This window comes from Misgurnus anguillicaudatus, chromosome 3 (assembly GCF_027580225.2).
Source record: "Misgurnus anguillicaudatus chromosome 3, ASM2758022v2, whole genome shotgun sequence".
Classification (NCBI taxonomy): domain Eukaryota; kingdom Metazoa; phylum Chordata; class Actinopteri; order Cypriniformes; family Cobitidae; genus Misgurnus; species Misgurnus anguillicaudatus.
Genome location: NC_073339.2, coordinates 14,438,759 through 14,462,617, shown reverse-complemented (window position 1 = coordinate 14,462,617; position 23,859 = coordinate 14,438,759). Strand labels below are relative to the sequence as shown.

Genomic DNA, 23,859 nt, shown 5'->3' with positions numbered 1-23,859 from the left:
TTATTACTTCTACCTGTTGGCTTGGAGGAGATTCATAGGTGAATTTTTGAGAAATCTATATTGTTGTTGAGTTTGGGAATGGGGTTTTGCAGGCATTGATATATTATTTAAAACATTATTCTTACTCCCTTTTTTAATCAAAGAGAGGGATCATGGCGATGCCACAAGGCAAAATTTCTGGTGCCGTGCACAGAACACATGCAGTGGTACGGACACACAGAAAGACTGGTGTGAAGGGAGTGGAGAGTATGTGAGGAGGGGGTGGGTAAAGCTCGTGTATAAAGATGGGCACTGGGTGCCCCCTGCTGGAAATAGAGTATCCGGACAATCACAACTGATTGGCACTTCATTATCTGTAAGAAGTTATTAGTGAGAACAGGGGCTATTACAGTTTTGAATCTTTTAATTTTTATTTCCATCTTTCAAATGGTCCTATTCAAATTGACAAATTAAAATTTGACCCATTGTAATTAAATCTAAATTTTAAATTTTTACTTTTTCCTACCCCAGACTAATATTGGTAAGCTGTTTAACTTTCAAAACGTTGTTTGATCTAAATGTTTGAGAAGAGTGGAAGCTGTGTCGGTGGATTGCACAATAGTCAAAATGGCTGACACGCAGTGGCGGCCGGTGACTTCTCTTCCAAGGGTCGCGAATTTTAAATATGTGTTAGGAGTGTTATGTGTGTTGCTTTTGTTGTGTCATGTGAACCATGTGCATGATGTTTCTTGTCAAAATAAGTGCCTGCTGCACACACGTCGAAACCGTTTATTATAAAAGAGATGCTCACGTTCACAAAATACTCGCGAGACACTCACTTAACAATAAACTCTGATGAAATTATGCGATCTGGTAAAAGCGAGCGTCACTTTTATCATAAACCTTATTTTGACATCACACGTGATCCACATAGGTTCACTCGACGAGCAGAACACATATTTTATTAAATGATGAACCACACACATGACGAGCTACATACATATTGTGAGGAGCTTCGCATCATGTGCCCTCGAAAAAGAATTCACCAGCCACCACTGCTGACACAACATTTAACCCAAAAAGAGAGAGAGAGCAGAGAAGAGAAGAGACAGACTGCCATAGACAAGGGAAATGACTGGAGAAATGATACAAAGGTCAAGATGCAGACAGTACAGTGAAACAGGCTCATGACACAGAAAGTGCAGTGAAACAGGCTCAGGACACAGACAGTGCAGTAAAGCAAGAACAGGACACAGACAGTGCAGTGAAACAGGCTCAGGACAAAGAAAGTGCAGTGAAACAGGCTCAGGACACAGAAAGTGCAGTGAAACAGGCTCAGGACACAGAAAGTGCAGTGAAGCAAGAACAGGACACAAAAAGTGCAGTGAAACAAGAACAGGACACAGGCAGTGAAGAAAAACAGGACACAGACAGAGCAGTGAAACAGGCTTAGGACAGACAATACAGTGAAGCAAGAACAGGATACAGACAGTGTAGTAAACCAGGCTCAGGACACAGGCAGTAAAGCAAGAACAGGATGCAGAAGGTGAAGTGACAAAGGCTCAGGACACAGACAGTGCAGTAAAGCAAGAACAGGACACAGACAGTGCAGTGAAACAGGTCAAGGACACAGGCAGTGTAGTGAACCAAAAACATGACACAGGCAGTAAAGCAAGAACCGGATGCAGAAGATGAAGTGACAAAGGCTCAGGACACAAACAATACAGTGAAGCAAGAACAGGACACAGACAGTGCAGTGAAACAGGCTAAGGACACAGACAGTGTAGTGAAGCAAAAACATGACACAGGCAGTGAAGCAAGAACAGGACACAGGCAGTGCAGTGAAACAGGCTCAGGATACAGACAGTGCACTGAAACCGGCTCAGGAAACAGACCGTGCAGTAAAGCAAGAACAGGACACAGGCAGTGAAGAAAAACAGGACACAGACAGAGCAGTGAAACAGGCGTAGGACACAGGCAGTAAAGCAAGAACAGGATGCAGAAGGTTAAGTGACAAAGGCTCAGGACACAGACAGTGCAGTGAAACAGGCTCAGGATACAGACAGTGCACTGAAACAGGCTCAGGACACAGAAAGTGCAGTGAAGCAAAAACAGGAAACAGGCAGTGAAGAAAAACAGGACACAGACAGAGCAGTGAAACAGGCGTAGGACACAGGCAGTAAAGCAAGAACAGGATGCAGAAGGTTAAGTGACAAAGGCTCAGGACACAGACAGTGCAGTAAAGCAAGAACAGGACACAGACAGTGCAGTGAAACAGGCTAAGGACACAGGCAGTGTAGTGAAGCAAAAACATGACACAGGCAGTGAAGCAAGAACAGGACACAGGCAATGCAGTGAAACAGGCTCAGGATACAGACAGTGCACTGAAACCGGCTCAGGACACAGACAGTGCAGTAAAGCAAAAACAGGACGCAGACAGTGAAGTGAAAAAGGCTCAGGACACAGACAGTTTAGTGAAGCAAAAACAGGACACAGGCAATGCTGTGAAGGAAGAACAGGACACAAACAGTGCAGTGAAACATGCTCAGGACACAGACAGTGCAGTGAAGCAAGAACAGGACACAGGCAGTGCAGTGAAGCAAGACCAGGAAAGAGACAGTGCAGTGAAACAGGCTAAGGATATAGACATTGCAGTGAAACAGGCTAAAGATATAGATGGTGCAGTGAAACAGACTAAGGACACAGACAGTGTAGTGAGGCAAAAACATGACACAGGCAGTGAAGCAAGAACAGGAAACAGACTGTGCACTGAAACAGGCTCAGGACACAGACAGTGCAGTAAAGCAAAAACAGGATGCAGACAGTGAAGGGACAATGGCTCAGTACACAGACAGTGCAGTGAAACAGGCTCAGGACACAGACATATGCGCAGTGGTATTCACAGCATTTTGTGTAACTTTGCGAGCGGCTCCACATCTGTAGATGACAGAAAGTACAATAACAGCAATGTTCCAATACGCTGCTACTTTTGCATTCACTGCAGAAACGTCAAATTATTGCCAATTATTAGCAAGAGATTATATATTTCCATTTCCCACTAAATGAACATTTGATAGTCTAGTGATGATGATATCTTGTGACAAATAAGATTATAATTATTTCCATAATTACTTTTTGATAGCCCTTCACTGTGTTAAAAGTCAATTTAAGCTTTAATTGCAACTCTTGAAGAAGACAGCTATCGGTAGCCTATTTGACAGTCTATTGAGTAATAATATAATGATTGTCATTTCTGACACGTTCAGATGCCATTAGCTGGATTATAATTTATTCATTTTGATCTAAAATTGTCTGGGAAATGATGCTAATGAACACATGTACATTTGACAAAATGTAACAAATGATTCAACACCATATTCACTGATACATTCTACACATTTCCACCTTATGCTATCTAAATACATATTATTATATCCCATATACATACTGTATATACATATATACATATACGATCAATATGTCCCTTTTGAGTACCAAATTTGAATTTAGGCAAAAGTTTTATATTAAAAGGGTACCGCTCTAGCTCAAACTTATGTTAACAGGTTTCACACAGTTTATGTCACTACCCTATACTTTAAATGTGACTATGCCAAGTGGTTATGTTTGTTAAGATTAAATAATGCAATGCGTGCTCGTGCTAATAGAGTGTATGCTGTCTAAATAATTATTGACTTTTTAAGAATGGAACGCAAGGAAAAAAGGCCAATACTGTATTAAAACTGCTAGTTTTTTTCCAGCCAGAAGATGGCACTCTACACATACAAGTTATGTATAACAGTAATAATATGCCAAAACGCAACAACTGACCTTGTAAGAAATGTAACAGTCCGTGCAGTCTATTACATTTGGATATTTTGCAGCTTTCTTTGAAGTCAACACTAACATTTTATGATTGTTTATGTCTGTGTGCATTAACTACACTGTTAAAAAAAACTCAAAAATACGTACCCCAGCTGTCCCTGGGGCGGTACCCTTTAAAAAGGTCCTCCTAATATGTACCATTAGGTACAGATATGTATACATTTGGTACCAATATCTACCTTTGAGGTAACTACTAATATGAACGCTTTAGACCCAAAGCTGTTTTAAAAGGGTACCACCCCAGTGACAGCTGGGGTACATATTGGGGTACAAATGTGTATACTAGTGTAATCGAAAAACTTGGCAAAATTAACTTTTTGTTGATAAAGTGGATATTGCACACACAGGGATTATCCGCATTTCACTTTATTCACAATTTGTGTAAGAACAATTAAAAACCATAAAGTCTCAAAGCTTTCACAGTAGAGCACTTTGTTAAATTAAAACCCAGACAAAGTTGTCAAGAGAGATTTAGATAATTTGAATAGATAAAAAAACGGTTGAAGAATACAAACAGGCAATGCCAAAAGAAAACAAAACTCATCCCTTTCGTTCACATTAACATACACTTTATTCATATCAAGTCTTTTTTGTTTAGTTTTTAATTTAATAATGCAACATTAAATACACAAGGCACTTACAAAAATTGTTAAATTATAGAAATGTATTAACATGTATTAAAAATAATCAGAAAAAAATATAAGGACCAGAGATGCCGCCACACTGGCAGCCTTGTACAGTACATCTCATGTAAAATCTACAGAAAACTAATCTAAGTACAGTATAAAGAGGATTTATTGTTATTAGTTTAATGCCCCTACTAGGTTTTCATACATAATTGAATCATTTAAGTTACAGTTAGCACAAAAAACACAATTGTTGTTGTTGTCACTAGTAAGTGGTTCTCGTTTTTGTTGCAGTTTCTTTCCTTTAAACGTCAGGCTTCGTGGTTTCTGCACCAAAAGAGTCCTGGTACAGCTCGATCAGGCGATTGGCCTCCCTCTGTCCTGACAGCAAAGCACCATGGGTAGTGGAATAGTATTTTCTGTGTGTGGCCTCCCCAGCAAACAACACCTGTAGAGGCTTTTGGGATAGAAACAAAAAAGAAAAAGTTAGCTAGACCAAATATATCCTACACAACTATCGCCCTAGGGCATGGAAAGCTATTTTGCCATAAAAAAGTGATTACATGGACTCTAGCCACTTGCTCTTTTACAAAGTACATGTGAGGTCAGCCTGTTCCTTTCCTGTTCGTGCGTGTGTGTGTGTGTGTCTGCGTGTGTGTGGTCCACGAACAACCCAACCTTCTCATTTGACTCGAATTTCAGTCACAGCACCACATGAAATTTAGCAATTTAAAAACCAACAGGAGGTTTCTTTTTTTTCATCAACATGGTGAACGCAGGGAGGAATGAAAGTCAAATGTCAAAATGTATCATTTACCTACATAAAATATGATACAGTATATGCTGCTTCAGTGATATTTAAAAAAAAAAATACAAAGTGTATTCTTTTATTATTCAGTTCAGCACATAATCTATTCATTAAAAACATATTCTGAATTGCCTGATGCCAGGATTAAGCGGATTTAAAGCGAAAGTTTTTAATGTGCTGAGAGCATTTGTTTAATATCATTATCTAATTTTGACTTTAGCGACTTTTGCATCTAAGCTTCTCATATGTAAATAAACAGAAGAGTACCTGTTTAAGTGACTGATATCATTTTAATTCAAAACTATGTTTTGTAACAACCTACTGCATTTTGTATAGTATGATTGAATCTTCTTTATGTCCACCCACCGGAGCCTTTGTGTTCTTGTTGTAAGGCATCGGCTCAGCCAGCATCTCTACGTCCCTGCCGCTGGAACCCACTCGAGTGAAGGAGTAAGACCCCCGGATGTAGGGATTACTGCCCCACGAGGAGCGCAGGATCCGCCGGGGCTTCGGAATATTCTGGTTCCCTGTTTAAAACATCAAACGTCAGAAAATGTTCATTTTGGAAAATAATCATATTTTGGTGATAGTGTAAATAAAAAATACAATGACTTTAAAGGGGACATATCATGAAAATTTGACTGGGTCAACCTAGAAAATGTGAAAAAGATCAACTCAGTAACTTAGTTTTGGTAAACCATTCTCTGCAAGCATGTGAAAAAATAGGTCATTGAAATTTGGCTCCCCTTGTGATGTCAGAAGGGGATAATACCGCCCCTTATACTATGGGTCCGTTGAATGCTTGAATCTGATTGGCTGATGAACGTTCTGACGTGTGCAATTATTTTCTGGGAAACGCACAGCGAACGTAGTTCCAAGCAGCACTCTTGACCACATTACAGTTCCATATCACTATGCATAGTTAACTGTAATAACAGACTAACAAAAACAATTTTCAGAGGTAGCCTTTTACACACAATATCTCTCGCCCTCTCTCTCTTTCTCTCTCTCTCGCTCGCTCGCTCTCTCTTTCTTTCTCTCATTTTCTGTGTCCCTGTCGCTCTTGCTCTTTTTCTAATAACTTCATTAATAACTGCATTAGAATGCTATCAAGGACTCAAGCCTCCAATGCCAGCTTTCAAAAGACGTTTTGGAACAAGCAAAAGAGCCGTTGGATGAGACGTGAAAGAAATAGTCCTACTCATAATAGCGATTTAAGTACAAAAACTTGACAAATCCCTTTACATTTATCATGTAATCAATGTCTTGAGGTGTGGTAACCGAAGTATAATCCTAATAATTTACACCCAAATAACTGACTCTGAAAAATAATGTACACCCAAGGTGTAACCGCCTCACCACCTCGGGTGTGGAATATTTTACTAATAATTCAACGGCACGTCGTCAATTATTCCTTACTTAATCTCCACTATCCAACCACAGCACTGCCATTAGTGCGGATATCAACTCATTTGCATTTAACATGACACACCCAAAATGGCACAATGTTGCTCATAGCTACACAGTCGTAATTTTACCATGCTATAATAAATTATGTATATGGTATTTTGAGCTAAAACTGTAGTTTGGGGACACCAAAGTTTTTTTAACATCTTTACTTATCTACCTTCCTTCCTCTTTTCTTTCATTCTGTCCTTTTGCTGTCATTATGACAGAAATGACTCACTACTAAGGTGTGACCAAATCCAATTTCAACACACTAGTGTATATAGGACTTAGACAGATGGAATGGATAGCCCACTAGGATCTGGATTACAACAGACTGACCTAGTTCGTGAGGATGACGGCCAGGTGACGTCATCTACAAAGTATGTGTGCGATGACCCTGAGCTCTGACTACAGTATGTGTTCTGTCACTAAAGGGTTACTACAGAAACTCAAAACTGTTTGTTAATACTGCACTGGGAATTTTTGAGCTGTTAGCTATGTCATTACCCTTAAGACACAATCTTGACAGAGGCCTTTACTGCTGATGTACATTTGTGACCCTGGACCACAAAACCAGTTATAAGTCAAAATTGTAATATTTTTAGGATATTAAGTAAAGATTATGATATATGAAGATATTTTGTAAATTTACTGTAAATATATCAAATAATGTATTTATCATTATGTGTTGCTAAGGACTTAATTTGGACAACTTTAAAGTTTTTTTTTTTTTTAAAGATTTTCCACATTTTCAAATAGTTGTACCTCGGACAAATATTGTCCTGTCCTAACAAACCATACATCAATAGAAAAAGCAAATTTGATGTATACATAATAAGGATGTGCATCTCCATAACTGAGTCCAGTGCGATACGCATCTCGATGCATAGCCTACAATGCAATCTTAAAATATTGGTCAGTTTCAAAAAAATAAAAGTATAGCGCATCTACTTGTAATTATACGTAAATAATTCTGTTTTTACCAATGCAATATGTTAGAAACGATGCATCGCGATGCAAATGGTAATTTGTATCCAATGCACAGTTTTTAAACCGATGCATTACATCGTAAACGTTTTATGCTTTTTAATCTTCCCATCCCTAATACATGATGACCAGGTCCAGGGTCACATTTATGTTTTACCAGATTATTTTATTTAAAGTGACTTTTGGTGCTTCCTGGGATTTTTCTTTTGTATATTTCTGCAGATAAATCTCTGCTACGGTATCTTTACTTTCAGTGACAGAGTAATTGTACTAAAAAGAATGAAAAGATATTAGAAGAGAATTAAAGGTCACCTAGTATGGAATATATCTGAAGATGTAATATTAGTTACAGATGTCCCTAGAATGTGTCTGTGAAGTTTCAGGTACAAATACCCTATAGAACCACTTATTTGACTATTTTTGAATGTGCAGGGAAAAGTGCTGCTATCTCTTTAAATGCAAATGAGCTGCTGCTTCCATCTCCATTTACTGTTATCTATACCAAAAACATACACTGTTTTTAATAACACAATCACCTTACTTCATTGTTCACAATGAACATGTGGTAATGACTTATGTAAAAAAGTATAGCTCTATAGCTTAGTGTTAGAGCATTGTGTTAGCAGCGCAAAGGGCATGGGTTTGAAACCAGGGATCAGACATTGATAAAATGTATACCTTGAAATGCACTTTGGAAAAAAGCATCTGCCAAATGCATATGTAAATGTAAAGTGATTTCAGTTTGCTCAGAAAATGACAACAGCTCGTCCCATGAGACTGTTGAGGTTTCACAGGGATTTAAAAAAGGAGTGAGCAGATTTATTATTCAGTCCCTCCAGAACAACACGAGTATGCGATCGCATGATTTAACGCCAAAGTCTGCATATTTTATGCGGGGGCTGCATTTTTTCAAATACGCCGCACTTTCGCAACATAAATTGCAGATTTCCGTGTGCAAAATATGCCGGACTTGCATGATTTCATAATTCGTAGCAAAAATCACATAGATCTTAGCAGAAAGTTGAAAAATGTTGCATTTACTTCACACAAGCACAGCCATGTCCCTTGTTGCCATGGGAACGTTATGAAGTGACACGATTATGTGACGTGAACATCACTGAAAAGCTGCAAAAGCTGCAAACAGTTTTTGCAAGTTCCCGCAGTTTTTGCAAGTTCCCGCAATTTCATTGACATAAAATTGCTTAAATATCCCGCATATTCTATCACATTTTTTAAGAAAATGTGCTGCAAGATCAAGGATTTTTACCGAGCCCCTAAGGTGACATTGGATAAAAAAAATCTAAAGTTTAGTTTCATGTGCTCACGTAAAACTTCATGTGCAGAATTTTTTTGTAAAGTTTACATGAAACTTTTGCGCGTGCTCGTGAAACTATTGCATGCGCACGGGAAAGCTAAACTTTCACGTGCGCACGCGAAAGTTTCACATGAGCACCGATAATTTCACATGCGCACGTGAAACTAAATTCGTTAGTTTCACGTGCGCATGCGATAGTTTCACGTGCACACACGAAACTAAACTTTATTTAATTTTTGCTCCATGTCCCCTTAGGGGCTCCGTAGATTTTTGCCCGCAACAATCACAAAAAATTTTGTGTTTTTCTGGAAGCACTTATTATTAATACAGGTTTGTTGTGTACCACAGGCAACACATACTGTAATTATGTTTAGACGACATATAAAAGTGAATTTCTCCTATTAGGTGACCTTGAATGAAGCCAGTAAAAGATGCTTAGTTTACAGCTGAATTTATCATGAATGCTTTTGATTGATCCTTAACAATCTTTAACTTTAATGTAGTGGGGAAAAAAACTCATCTTTATGTTGTTCTCTTATCCCTAGATTCATTATTTTCCCACTTGTAAATGTAATTTTGTATAGCTTGCTTATTGTTGGCTTTGAAAGCAAAGATAATCTCCCTTATTTGAATAAAAGCAACTGCTAAATGAATACATTTATATAAATGTCCAAATGTTCCTTTACGTTTCGCAGTGGCACAATAAGCATGAGTAAGAAAGGAGAGCAGTGAGGTTCAGTTTCACAGTGTTTTATAATTATCTCTTTAATGTAAAATTCACTGACCTGTGAACTTGCGCAGTAGTTTGGTGCATATCTCTGCCACAGTTTCATCATCGCACATCTCCATGAGCAGGGCCTCTTCTCCACAGATCCATCCGCTCAGCATGTGACCATAGCGCTCAGGTGGATACAGCACGTCAAAGCTGCAAATCTTTCGATACCACAGCTCTTTCGGATACTCCAGGCTCTCCAGCTGCGCCTCGTCCTCCCAGACAAACTGAATGCTGTTGCACTCTGGGCTCCAAAACGGCTCGGCAAACTCCAGAAAGATCTTGTCGGTGGTACTAATGCCCAGTTTCTGGATGGCCTGCGCCTTGTCCTGAGGCAGACCTGGGGAGAAAAGCGACTCGTGAGCCTTCTTCAGGACCCCGAGAGAGGCGGTTACGATCACGTGGTCTGCCGGCAGACATTCGCCGTCTTCGCACTCCACGCAGACAGGGGCCGGGCTGGGCCGCTGGTCCAGGTTATGGTCGGCGATTTCCTCGGCATCGTAGGAGCTGCTGTTCCAGTGGATGCGGCGGACGGGTTTGCTGAGGCGGAGGATTCGGCTTGGGATGTCCTGAGCCAGGATCTCGATGATTTTAATGAAACCGCCCGGAATGACGTGGTGAGCGCCGGGAATCTCAGTCCACTCACCAAACTCGCTTAGAGACACCTCATCCATGCTAGGTGAACTGCTCTCACAGCTTTCCACCTAAAGAACACACAAGAACATATTAAGGTTATGCATAATTCAAATAATTTATCATTTTTTGGACCCCACAACCGGTCTGCGCCAAGTCTGATAAATATAACAATTAATCTCATGTATAGACTTCCATATCTATTGTTTACATGCTGACATAGTAAAATCCTGAGCTCTGCATTCTAAGGTTACCGCTTTTTCTGGTTCTGGACGTTCCTCTCATAACTTCTTGCATTACAAGATACCCTTTGGTGTGTGTCATATTTCTACCTAATTAATCCAGAGGTTTCATTACTGAATTTCATCAGAATTATACAGACAAGTCTTGCATAACAGGTACAAACACTGAGCCTTTATGAAGGAAATTAATTCATCCATTGTCTGCGAATACAAGACTATTGTCAGTCTAGAACAGAGTGTGAAAACTGACTGAACAGGGTTGAAATCCACTCTTCTCTGGGTGCAGCGCTAAGGTTTCACAATAGGATATGACTATTTTGACAGAATGAAGTGCGCTTTAAGGGTGAGGCTGACGCCCACACAACTATGGTGCTGTCGTCATAGATGAACTCAGCTGTGCCCATTTGTGTTTTGTTAGTTTCAATGTCATTTCAAAATCAGCTGCAACAGTATGGCACAACCTGGTGCCCAATGAGCATGGAGCAATTTTAGTCTCATTAATTATTCATGCAATAAGTATACATTCACAAAAAAGAATTCATTTGCGTAAAATAAATGTCATATTTATACAATTCACTATGCACTGCATTTTCAAAAGTTTACAATGTACAATCATGGGATGTGTGTACCTCAAAATACCTCAAATGTGATGCAGTGGTTCCTGCAGGCATTGCTGTGTCCTGTTTTATGAAGCTTCTCGGGGATTTAACTCTGTTCTGAGTTTTCACACACATGGATTTAAAGTACTACACGTAAGGATTTAACATAAACCCTGATACTACAGTCTGTTGTCATCACATCAAGAGTGCAGATGTGATCGAGCCGGCACGTCCGCTACTGAAGAACAACACATTGGTTAAAGCATTAGCATTAGCAGAGTCTAAGGATTAGACATAACACAAGGAACATATTTAATGCCATTCCAGCATCTATGGCTATATTCATGCCGAGAACGGTTTAATCCATACACAAATTAGGGGAGGGGCAATTTGGCATTCCCAATTCACCTAACTTGCATGTTTTTGGAAACCAGCGCTCACACCAGGGACCTTCTTGCTGTTATGCATCAGTGCTACCCACCAAGCCACTGTGCCGCCTCAGGGATGGTGTTTTTTTTTTTGTTATTTGTACACATTGCAATGTAACCGTCAATAAAAATGATGTTAATATGTATTGGTTTACATGTGCACTCAACCTACAACTGTGAAATGACAATAAAGGTCTTCTAATCTATAAATACAGTATATTGTAAGTTTGCAATGTAACAACTGATACAGTAAATCTTAGGTAAAATACAAACATTATTACAGTATGTCAACCATTGCCTTAAAAGTGTTATATTGCAAAACAAACTCTATTTTACATGCATTCATAATTAATGGTCTATCTAAAACTAGCACCATACCAATAAAAGTGCTCAGTGTTATTTCACCTCTTATCCATCTCTGATTTATTGTGTTTATTGTATTATGCTTTTTATTGTACATAACTATGCATCTGATCTCTGTAAAACTATATAAAATGTAAACGATAAATTCAAGCTTTAGCTCACAGCTATACTTTGTCCTGCTTTTAAACTTTGATACTTTTCTGACTTTATCATAATTCTGAAACATGTTGTCCTCACAATGATCTCTCCTGCCATCTGATCTTTACTGGAAATGGAGACAATTCATGTTTGTTACACAACAGCGGGAGGTAAGCAAAAACATTTATTTGTTAATTTAAAAAAAACATAAGTTTAAATATGACCTGTCACATATAAAACAGCTAAGGTGGAATATATTACATGACAATTTAAAAATTAAAAACTACTAAGAAAGTAATTTCTATTACAGAAAACCTGCATATCAGGGCCACATAAGAGGACAGGGACAGATATAAACAAACATGGCTTAACAGAGCTCTGTTTAAAGTTATTACATTTACATCTATGCATTTGGCAGACGCTTTTATAGTCCAAAGCAACTTACAGTGCATAACAAGGTATACAGGTTTTATTATGTGTATACCCTGTGTTTGAACCGAAGGGCAACCTTTTGATATCTCTGTTGAAGCCAATACGGAAGTGACTTAAACTGCAATTAATCGACTGGCCGCTATAGACTGGCTCCAAAAGGGAGTCAATTCCCATAGATCCCCATGTTAAAACGCCCAACTTTACAGCAGAAAATTATATGTTTTTGGTCTATACAGCTTATTTTGCCCTTCATGACAACTGTGAGGTGGTGAATTGTTTTGTAACTCATCCGTTTAAATTATATTAAGCCTTAAAAGTTCTGCATAATTAAGGGCGTGGCCACTTGAGTGACAGGTGAAGTGCTACTGCTGTCACTACCGTCAAGCTAGGCGGGCATGGTTTCAGCAACCATCCACCTCAGCATACCCACGTCCCGCCTCTTTACCCATTTTCGGTTATCCGCGAGTGATGAGCATTGACATGCGGCCAAGATGGAGAGGGCAGGCTCCGCCCACTATTGGCTTCAAAAAGCGCTTCCAAACCTATAGGTGACGTCAGATATATTACGTCCATATTTTTTACAGTCTATGGTTTGAACCCATGACCTTTGGGGGGGCTGCTAATGCAATGCTTTACCCCTGAGCTATACAGAAACACAAATTTCTGTTCAGAGTTATACAGATTTGCTGAGGTGAATGGCGTTTAAAGTTTAACTCGTAAGTGCTGAAGATTGTTGATAAAATCGGCGTAATGCAGTGCAGTGGTATCCAGCCTAACATGTTGGATTGGCTAATAAACAGTAGCACTACTGTAATACGGTCCAAGTTGTCGATGGCAAACTTCGAAAAAATTTCGCAAAGCAAACCTTCTTAAGTCATGCCCTCTCAGTGGGTTACAACTGGTTGAATGATAAGCTTGAATCTGATTAGCTAAAGAGTATGATAACTCACGTAAGAAGAGTGCTGCCAGGAGAGTCTCAAAATACACACACACACACAAATCTAAAGAGATTAACACGCGAGTGACGATTTGCAAATTCACATTCCATAATAAACTTGTACTTTTTAATTTTTTGTGCGTATTTGTATGTCTGTGAATTGTATTTAGAGTTTATGAAATGTACTTTATGAGAATATAATTTATTTAATGCACGTGAATTGTTTTTGTTAATGTTAAAGGAATAGTCTACTCATTTTCAATATTAAAATATGTTATTACCTTAACTAAGAACTGTTGAATCATTCCTCTATCATCTGTGTGTGTGCACGTAAGCGCTGGAGCGCGCTGCGACGCTGCGGTGGCGTTTGGCTTGGCCCCATTCATTCAATGCTGCCATTTAGAGATAAAGTTAGAAGTGACCAAACACATCAACGTTTTTCCTATTTAAGACAAGTAGTTATACGAGCAAGTTTGGTGGTACAAAATAAAACATAGCGCTTTTCTAAGCGGATTTAAAAGAGTAACTATATTTTATGGCGTAATAGCACTTTTGGGAGTACTTCGACTCGGCGCAGTAACACCCTCCCTCTCCCATTATGAGAGTGAGAAGGGGAGCGGACTTTTCAGGCGAGTCGAATGAATGGGGCTAAGCCAAATGCCATCGCAGCGCCGCAGCGCGCTCCAGAGCCCACGCGCACACACACAGACGACAGAGGGACGACTCAACAGTTCTTAGTTAAGGTAATAACATATTTTAATATTGAAAATGAGTAGACTATTCCTTTAACTCATGACAATCATGCGATAATACTAGATTAAATATTTTACTCGATTGACAGCCCTAATATATAATATATATATATATATATATATATATATAAATATTTTTTTTTTTTTTTTTTTTTTTTTTTTTTTTTTACTTTATGCACGTACATTAGGTTATATGCATGTCTTATGTGTCAATTATTAATGAGACTATAATGAGCTCCATAGATGAGGTTTTAGATGGAAAGATTTTTTACTATTAATTATAATAATGGATATTTAAACCTAAAAAATAAATAAACTTTATCCATTTAACTACAAGCAACTGTTTGCCTACATTTTATCTATTTAAAACTGCAATTCATAACATTCTTGTTCAAAATAAACAAAAATCAGTTATTGAGCAGGTACAAAAACAAATCAATTTTCCATAAGCAACTTGCAATTTTATGTTTCACACAGGGGTGGTGACAGAGAGACAAAAGTGCAGCTTTAAATAGTAATTTTATGTTTATTTTAATTTTATTTTAACTTTTCCAGAACAGTTTACGCAAGCAAATAAATTAATGCAAATTAAATAATTATTACCTGCATTAAATTACCTGCATTAAAAAAATCTCTCTGGCATGACATTAGAGAACTGCTCACCTTGAGGTACTGTTGTAGCATAGATAACTTGAGTTTCTTGGTGCTGTCTGAGTCATCCGGATCAAGCGTGATCTTCTTGCGCACAACGTCTCGTGTAAAGATCCCCACGCTGTTCTGACTCTCAGCTCCCACAGGCTTCCCGTTCTGGAAGAACTCCTGAGTCAACTCGTACACCTGTACCAACACAGAGGACAGATGGAGAACAAGATTAAACACAAGAGATATCCTATCATGGTGATGTCACTGCCACAAATAGGAGTTTATTTGCATTATTGACTATAGTTGAAATACATTATGGTCAGGCATTGCATTACTTTAAGTGGTGATCTGTTGCACTCATTTGGCTGTATAATATGCTCAGTGTAGTCAGCCCGTGACAAAATAGTAAACCGAATAAATGGGCATGAAAGAACGATAAAAAGAGATATGAGGGAGAAGGACCGCAAAGAGAAGAGTGGCTCCAGAAGAGGTAACAACAGTGTAACCAATGACTATCACCCCAGTGATATAAATTAAATGTGCTTTCTCTGAAACGACTTTCATGGGAGAGCATAATTCATGAAATTAAAAGTTTTGCTCTGTGGAAAATAACATGCAGTTATAGTTGGTCAAAGAAACAGATGCATCAGTGATGTTAGATAAAACCTTAAAATATCCTTAAAATAAGGTACAGTACTAAAGACACAAGATAGACCTTACGGTAAAAAAACAGTGGTTTCTTGTTGAAATATGATCTGTTATAACAAAGAGATCCCTGATTTATAAGCTCTTTCTCATCCTTAGCAAAGCTTGCACAACAGAATCTTTCAAATGCATCAGCATCTTAGAGCAATCACATTGAAACACTACTTTGTAGAAAGAGATTTTATGAATACAAATGTCCCTACTCAGAGTAAAGCCAGAAAAATCGACCAGATTTACATTGCTTTATGCAGTTGCAACTACTTTTGTCCAAAGTGTTTTGCTGTGCATTCAGGATGCACTTTTCCGTCTTCCCTAAGAATTGAACCGATGACCTTTGCACTGCCACTACATTAAACATAATGTCCTACAGGGTTCCCACACCTTAGTTAACTTCATATTTAAGGACCCTTCAAGGACTTTAAAGCCAAATTCAAGGACTAAATGTGGGGACACATTTCAAGTGAGAGCAAGGTTACATCGAGTTATCTTTTAAGATACAGTACATTGTTACAGTTCCCTTTCGAGGGAACTCACGCTGCGTCGCTGCGGTGACACTTTGGGGACACCTCCAGGGGAAAGTGCGTCTGAATGTGTATATCAAACTCAACCAATGGTGAGGCTTAACGATAAAGACAGGGTGATTCGGGAGTCAGGAAGTATTTCGCTATCTGAAATATTGCCAAAGACGGCGTTACAGGAACGCAGGAAGTATGGCAAGGGAGACGCAGCATCTCGTTCCCTTCTCAGGGAACAACAGTTACATACGTAACCCTAGATGTTTAATGTGTCAAACACAACTATGCAAAAAAGCATTTTGGCAACATTCACATACAGAAGATATAAGCATTTAAAACAGTTTACATGTGTGCTTAAAAAGTTTAGAATTTTTATTTTGTCATCCTACACTACACAGGGAATAATATGGATTTTTTTTCTTGCACAAAATAGATTCAAGCACTTTCAATGACCTGTATCTATGTATGTTAATTTCCAAAAACTTCCCAGGGCCTTCAATTTTTTTCCCACATTCACAAACTTTCAAGGATTTCAAGGACCCATGGGAACCCTGGTCCTACCTGTGGAGCAACAGGAGCTTGATTAATACAAGCTTAAAAAGATGCAAACACTTTGCTCTCTGACCTCATTGTACAGATCACTGAACTCCTCCACCAGGTCCTTGGGGATGCGCTTGCCATTGTTGGTCTGGTAGTGGGCCAAACCATTTTTGGCGTAGAGGCTGATGCGGCCGACGCTCCGCTCCTCCTCTGTAGTGTGCTCCAGGAGCCCGTTGTCCTCGGCCAGGTGGTAGATGGGGTTCCCGTTCGCCCCATGGATCCAGGTTGCTCCAAGTTCCAAAGTGGCTTTACCGTGAAAAGAAAAAGATGGAGCTTATTCGATGGGTAACATCAGGAGTCAGAATAGAAGTATGTTTTTGATCTAAACTTCAAGGTAAAGACAAATTTCGATTAAAATAATGCTGTCATATGGCATGGCAAAACAAAACAGCCAAATGATGTAAGAGCATGGCTTTAAACCGGTTTAAAGTTGTCCGTATAGGCACTTGATTTACTTGCATTTTGATGTAAAGCGAATTAATAATCACCTATACAACATCAAGCGAAATAATCAAACATTATGATTTTGTCATGTAGGCATAATCACGAATAAAATAGTTTGACTTCAGGAAAAACAGGTTTCTTACCGTGCTGAATGCTTTGCACTCTGCCTCCGATACGGTCTGCAGCTTCTAGCACCGTGACATTGGTGAAGCCGTTCTCCAATAGGCTTTTGGCAGTGGCGAGGCCGGCCAAGCCCGCGCCAATCACTACTATTCGCGGTTGTCGATGTCTGTGTAAGGCTCTACTAAGAGGATCATCAGTGCTGTCTGAAGATATTTCACAACTTTGCATGCCGTCCAAGCTCCTCTTTTAGGGAATCTGAGTGAGGGTGAGATGGGAAGAAACCATTAGAGCGAACACTACGGCCTTTGGTTAGACAAACAATCGAAATAACTCACAGAGGAAAAGAAAGAGTGAACCGCTTTGTGTCTTCAAACAAGTGGTTGAAGAATCGAGTGCAACACAGAGTGACTATTCAAAGCACAACCTTAAGCAACACCGCTCTATTTAAAAACATGTACATGTCTTCTTGCTTGACCTTTTATACGTGAGGGTTTATATTTTAAGTGTGTATATCAAGCAAACGCATGGGTGCAAGTGTAAAATTTGCCATTGGTTACACATGTTGCTATATTATGGAGTCCATTACACCCAATGAATGGAAAAAATTTGACTGTGAAAATAATTTCACTGTGATAGCCACAAGGAAATGAAAGTGCTTTTTACATTTCCGTTCAGGCTTTTCAGACAAGGTCTCTGTATAAACACCCCAGCTTATGTGTGACAGCCAAAAGAAAAGGCCTAATGCCTGCCTGATGTTAGACAGACCGCATACGAGAAGTTTATCAAGGGGGAAGAGCTATAATGGAATACTGTTATGGATACAGGATGTTACGGTAGACCAAACAAAACTTTAATCTGTAAAGCTGTTATCTTTCTACACGTCAAAGTGAAAAGAGAATGTACCACTACTGGACACAGCCAGTGATAACTTACAATACAATAGGACACATACACACAGTCATTGTCTGCCAACATTATTATCGTACCCTGGAGACATCGTTGTTCACGTGCGGTGAGGAAGAGATAAATTGTGAATGAATAGGATTTGAATGAACAACTCTCTGCAGTTCTGGGAAACTTGCCTTAGTCATTAATTCAGTTTACCATAAAGACATTTTAAAGAATCGTATACAGAACACATAATACCGGTATTAACCGTGAAAAAGCTTTGTGCGCTATGAATTCTGGGTGTATTTATGGAGCATGTGACCTTAGCTGAATGTAACCGCACATTGAAAAGCCTGAAATGTTATTGGCTGCTGACTGACTATAGGTGGTTTTAGATACTGAACAAATAAAAACAATAATGGACAGTATACTTTCATTAAAGGTGCACTGTGTAACTTTAATGAAGGATCTCTTGACAATAATGCAATATAATCAGGGTTTCCCGCAAAAAATTTGTTAGGTTGGGTGTGTGGGTGGGGCCGAGGGCGTGGCAATCAAAGGGTATGCGTCATAATGAAAATTTAAATATTTTAATAAAATAAATAAATAAAATATTCATTTTTAAAACACTCAAATTAAACTTAATTTTGAAGAAACTATGACAAAAATGAACAAATACTAGATTATTAATGAATTAAATTTTTTACCTCTAACGGGAATAGCTGCGTGATGAAGTGAAACTAAAGGGTTAATAAACACAAACTAAAGCAGATGTTGTAAAGGAGTGTAACTACTGTAGCATGTAAATAATGCACATAAATAAAGTGAGCAAGAGTGCTCAACAATTATATCTAATCAACAGGCACGTGAAACCCAAGCAGGTTGCTCAAACAACAAAATCACCAGCTAACTTACTTTAAATTTGCAAGAACTTTAGACTAATACAATAACAGGCTTAAATAAACCTAAAACATTAGTCCACTTTCAGTTCTCACGGACACACGTTTTATCAACTGGCTATCCTCCAGACATGACGGACCACGTCTTATCTCATTTTGGCCGTGTGGCGCGCATCCACGCTCGCAGTGTGATGCGCGTATGCGCTATTCTCCAAGATGCACTTGATGTGCATTTTTTTTTGGGGACGACTTAGTTAAGGCGGTAGGAATTCCAAGCTTAGGCGGGCCGCCTTAACTGAAATATGGCGCGGGAAACCCTGATAATATAAATAACTATATTGCCAGGGATGTATAAAGATCTTACATAATGAACTGTTACGTTAGAATGATGAGACATTTTTATTGACGTATACCGCAGGATCCCCTTACATAGAAGTCAGCATTTTGCACCGCATCGTTTCTAAAGTAGCCCTCAGCTGATAAACAGAGCGCATTTCGTCCCTACGTTGTCTCTCAGATGACGACATCTTTGTCCTATGTCGTAGCTTCTCTATGCATTGTGAAGGGGAGGGGTGAGCAGTGGACTGAGCCATTGGTTGTAATTTCAATCAATCAATGCAATCTGTGTGTAATAATAACACATAATAGTTTAATACTCAGCGCTTCACACACAGACACACAGTAAACAAGTTGGAAAGCTCTCCGTGTGTGTCCCAAAGCAAATACATTTTGGATTTGTATGTCTGAAATTACAGATATTACAGTTATTTGTCCTGTGGCATAAACAGAGCAAACTGGTTATCTTTGAAAGTCAGTTATTAGTGACAGCAGTGAGAATATGGAAAAAATGCCTGATTTTGGCTGCCTTTAGCAAGCATGAGAGTGTGGTGTTATTACGTGCATTTGTAGGTCAATGAGACATTTCCTGAATCAGTGAAGCGTCCACTGCATCAATGACTCACAAAAGTCACTGCTATATAAAAAGGAACTGCTGCAACATCCTTTGATGTTGTCCTAAATTGAAAGGGCCTGGATCTGGGAGCTATAATGGATAAAACCTCAGTGATCTCAACCCCACCCGTACCAAATTGCAGCACCGTTTACGCTCTGTATTATCATGCACCCTGGGTGATTCACTCACAAGTGTTTCAGTAAGACAGTTTGCAAAGTTTACAACCCTTATTTTAGCAAAGTGGATGATTGGATATGTCTTTCACGGTTATCCGGGATGCATCAGGGCAGATTGGTGTTTACACTACAAATTCTGCGTGTAGTTTCAGTGATCATTTCTAAAAACTCTTATTTATCACCTCAAATGGCTGTCTAATCCAACATGATCTCACAAAGTTCCGTGGGATAGTCACGGAATTTTGTGCTCATTTTTCCGTGACATTCTCACGGATCTCCGCACGGATCTCCGGACTTTCTTTTCCGTGGCATTCTCACGGATTGGTTACTCAACTGCTTTTTCCTATTTTCAAACCATTGTCGCTTCGGTTTAGGTTTAGATTTGGTGCTTGCGTTACTTTGTCACTTTAAGTATTGGTTTATACAATTTTTTCTGATGTATTCTTTTATATTTTCTAAACTTTAATCAATTGTCACCTGGCATTGGGGTTAGAGTTGGGTTTGGGTAGGGATGTCATTTTATGTAAATCTAACCCTAAACCGAAGCGACAATGGCAAGAAAATAGGACAAAACAGTTGAGCAACCAATCCGTGAGAACGCCACGGAAAAGAAAGTCCGCGGCAGGGCCACGGAAACACGCGGAGATCCGTGAGAACGCCACGGAAAAACGAGCACAAAACTCCGCGACCACGCCACGGAAATTCGTGAGATCAGGTTGGTCTAATCACAGTTAAAGTGTGCATGCAATGTTTAACAGACACATGAGAGCTTGCCAAAACAATCCTGCAGGCTTAAGAAACAGCTGTACCAACTAAAACCTAACTACATGCATCCATGCAGCCGCCACAGATGAGATGGTTTGTATATGTAACACTGTATTAATGTGGAAGTCTATGCTCTGTGCTATGTCAAACTTCAAGGTAAAGCATGAGGTCACAGATCTTGTGAACAAAAAGGAGATGAAGTAAATGACGCATGTTTCCCATACACCATGCAATCTGACCCATAAAAATTCTTCCATTTAGATTTATTACAGCAATCCTTTAAGTTCCTGGACTCTATGGTCATACGGCATGTATGAATCTGAACTTCACTATGTGCTATCAGAACAACATATTGCTTTATATGCAATTTTTTAGCTGTTTTTAGATTACTTAACCTAAGTCTTTTAATCTATCTTGAACCTCATGAGCGTTATCCCTATACCGGAATAAAAATAGGTGGACTTTGGGGGTCCACACATTCCACATGACCTACAAATTACAACCCACATCCTCTACAATGCCTGCCCCATAGTCTCCAACTGGACAGAGGATGCATTATTTGATCCTTTTTGTTAAAATGTATCTTTATTTTTTCCTTTTTCTATATTTATAACAAATAATTAGTTTACACAGATTAAAAACTGTCAGAAAGCACTCTGGTACACTGCAAATCAGTTTGTTTGTCTTGTTTTCTAATACAATTATCTCAACAAAATCTAAATCTTGAGAAGCAATTCGTCTTGATTTTATGCTTTAAACAAGAAAAGAAGAGGTTTGCCACTAGGGTAAGAAAAATTATCTTGTTTATCCTTTTCAATTAGATTGTTTTTCTTACTCTGCAAACAGCTTTTTGTTGTTTTATGGAAAAACATCTCAAAGATTTCTCAGAATTATCTGAAAGCAGGACACATCTCGTGTCATTTTGCTTCTCATGTTATTAAGCTTATATCTTGGATGTTAAGATTATAAAAATGTTTTAAGGATGTGTATTGTAGCCTATTATTGGAAAACAAGACAAAAACCGAGTAGGAAAAGTGTATACTCGACACTTGTAGTGTAACAGTTAAGCCACATGAAACAACCTTAATTCGAGGAATCTGGAAGGTCTGCAAGATATATCGAAATAGCGGGAGATATCGCAACATGTGAATTGACATTGTTTGTGGTAACTAAATTATTTCAACACTTTAAAAAGTTTTGCATAGTCCATGACATGTTTAAGGTCAATGCAGATAGCAGAGAGAGGCTGGCAAGACCAAAAAGTGATGATGATTGATGTTTGTTTTGTTTTTTTGTTTTTTCGTTTAAATTTGCCCTTTTAAAAATATTTTTTGATAATTTAAATCGATTTAACAACCTTAAAGTATAGTATCGTATATCGCGTTTTCTTCTATATTGCGCATCCCTACCTGGTGGGATGAAGTGCTTTTGTAGTTCACTTCAAAAAGAACAAAACGGTCAATGTCCTATTTATAATATTATGTCACTGATAATTTACATATGGATGTAAACAACATATTGATGATGATAATAGAAGCTCAAGCGCTGGGAGTTTAGATAAGAGAAGTTTTGGTATTGATAAAGTAGCGGCACAAAGTGCATCCAGCCGAATCAGCGCTGCCACGTAATACAGTAGCCTGCATACGGTCATAGGCGAATGGCCTTTATTGATAACCGCACGTTTTTCAAAATACCTCTTTCATAAAATCGACTATCACTTTTTACCCTATTCAACTGACCCAATATTCAAGTCAGTAGGCTACGCATGTGATTATAACGCCTTATTATAACAGGCTGTTGAATAAACACAGAATGACCACAGACAAAAGATTGTGCTTTCGAGATAAAAACGGAAAAAAAAAAAATGTTCCGTATCATTTCAAAACAACGACCGTAAGCGATCAATCCTGGTAGTCAGTTTTGTTTACAATTCAGCTTTGATTCGCAATGTCTCGATTAACAAACACTGAGCATTAAACCGTAAACGTGCGCTGTAGCGTAATACAATATCATAATCGTGGTATTGTCTTTACCTGACTTTATCGTCTTCAGCTTAAACCGGAGCGCGAACCTCTCAGTCCTTTGTGTATTAGCAGCGTATCGCTTTGTATTTATGTGTCTTGAAACCAGAAGCAGCCAGTTTGGTCGATGCCGCTGCCTCCTCGCTAAATAAATATGAGGAACTGTGACGTACAGCCCTGAATCCAATACGAAAGTCTTGGCGTGACTCACTGTTTAACTCAGCTGGGTTGGACTGTATACAAAGCACAGCACTACTTCGGGTCTGTTTAGACTTGATTCATTGTTTTAAAGCCAAACAAACAAGTTCTAGCTTCTACCTCACATAAAAATATTGTATTTTACTATTTACTACATTAAACTAGTAAAATTAGTGTTCTTCTTAGTAGCCTATATAGCCTATATATGTAGTTATATGTTATATATAGTGACTATATATGTAGTTATATGTTAAATATATAGTGGCTATATATGTAGTTATATGTTATATATAGTCATATTATATACTACTTCTATATACATTTAGTAATTATTTATTAATCTTGTAGAACCCTTTATTCAAACACGGGATATCACTCATTGTACTGTAGACACACAAATGATATCTGAATATGTTGTGTTGTAAATTTGCATTACTGTTATCAGAGACCACAAGAGAAATAAGCCACAGCTGATATGGAAGATTGTTTTATTCCCCAAATACACCCCATGGGAAAGGTTATGATAACGCATAATGCTTTAAACCGATTTTGCAGAATATGCTTTCAAGAGTACTTGGGAACAAGATGT

General features: G+C 38.6%; 1 protein-coding gene across 2 annotated transcripts; it reads right to left on the bottom strand.

The window, feature by feature from the left end:
- Nucleotides 1-4,408: 4,408 nt before the first annotated feature.
- On the bottom strand, nucleotides 4,409-23,245 carry smox (spermine oxidase). Of its 2 annotated transcripts, none has more exons than XM_073862244.1 (7): nucleotides 23,085-23,245; nucleotides 17,396-17,626; nucleotides 16,830-17,060; nucleotides 15,006-15,179; nucleotides 9,832-10,522; nucleotides 5,618-5,822; nucleotides 4,409-4,944 (listed from the first exon to the last, which is right to left on the bottom strand). In XM_073862244.1, the coding sequence occupies exons 2-7, from the start codon at nucleotides 17,597-17,599 to the stop codon at nucleotides 4,845-4,847; spliced, it is 1,605 nt and encodes a 534-aa protein (XP_073718345.1). In that variant the 5' UTR covers nucleotides 17,600-17,626; nucleotides 23,085-23,245; the 3' UTR covers nucleotides 4,409-4,844. The 2 variants fall into 2 exon arrangements, with proteins under 2 accessions (XP_073718345.1, XP_073718343.1); XM_073862242.1 differs by having other exon boundaries at nucleotides 5,662-5,822; nucleotides 23,085-23,244.
- Between the last annotated feature and the right edge of the window lie 614 nt (nucleotides 23,246-23,859).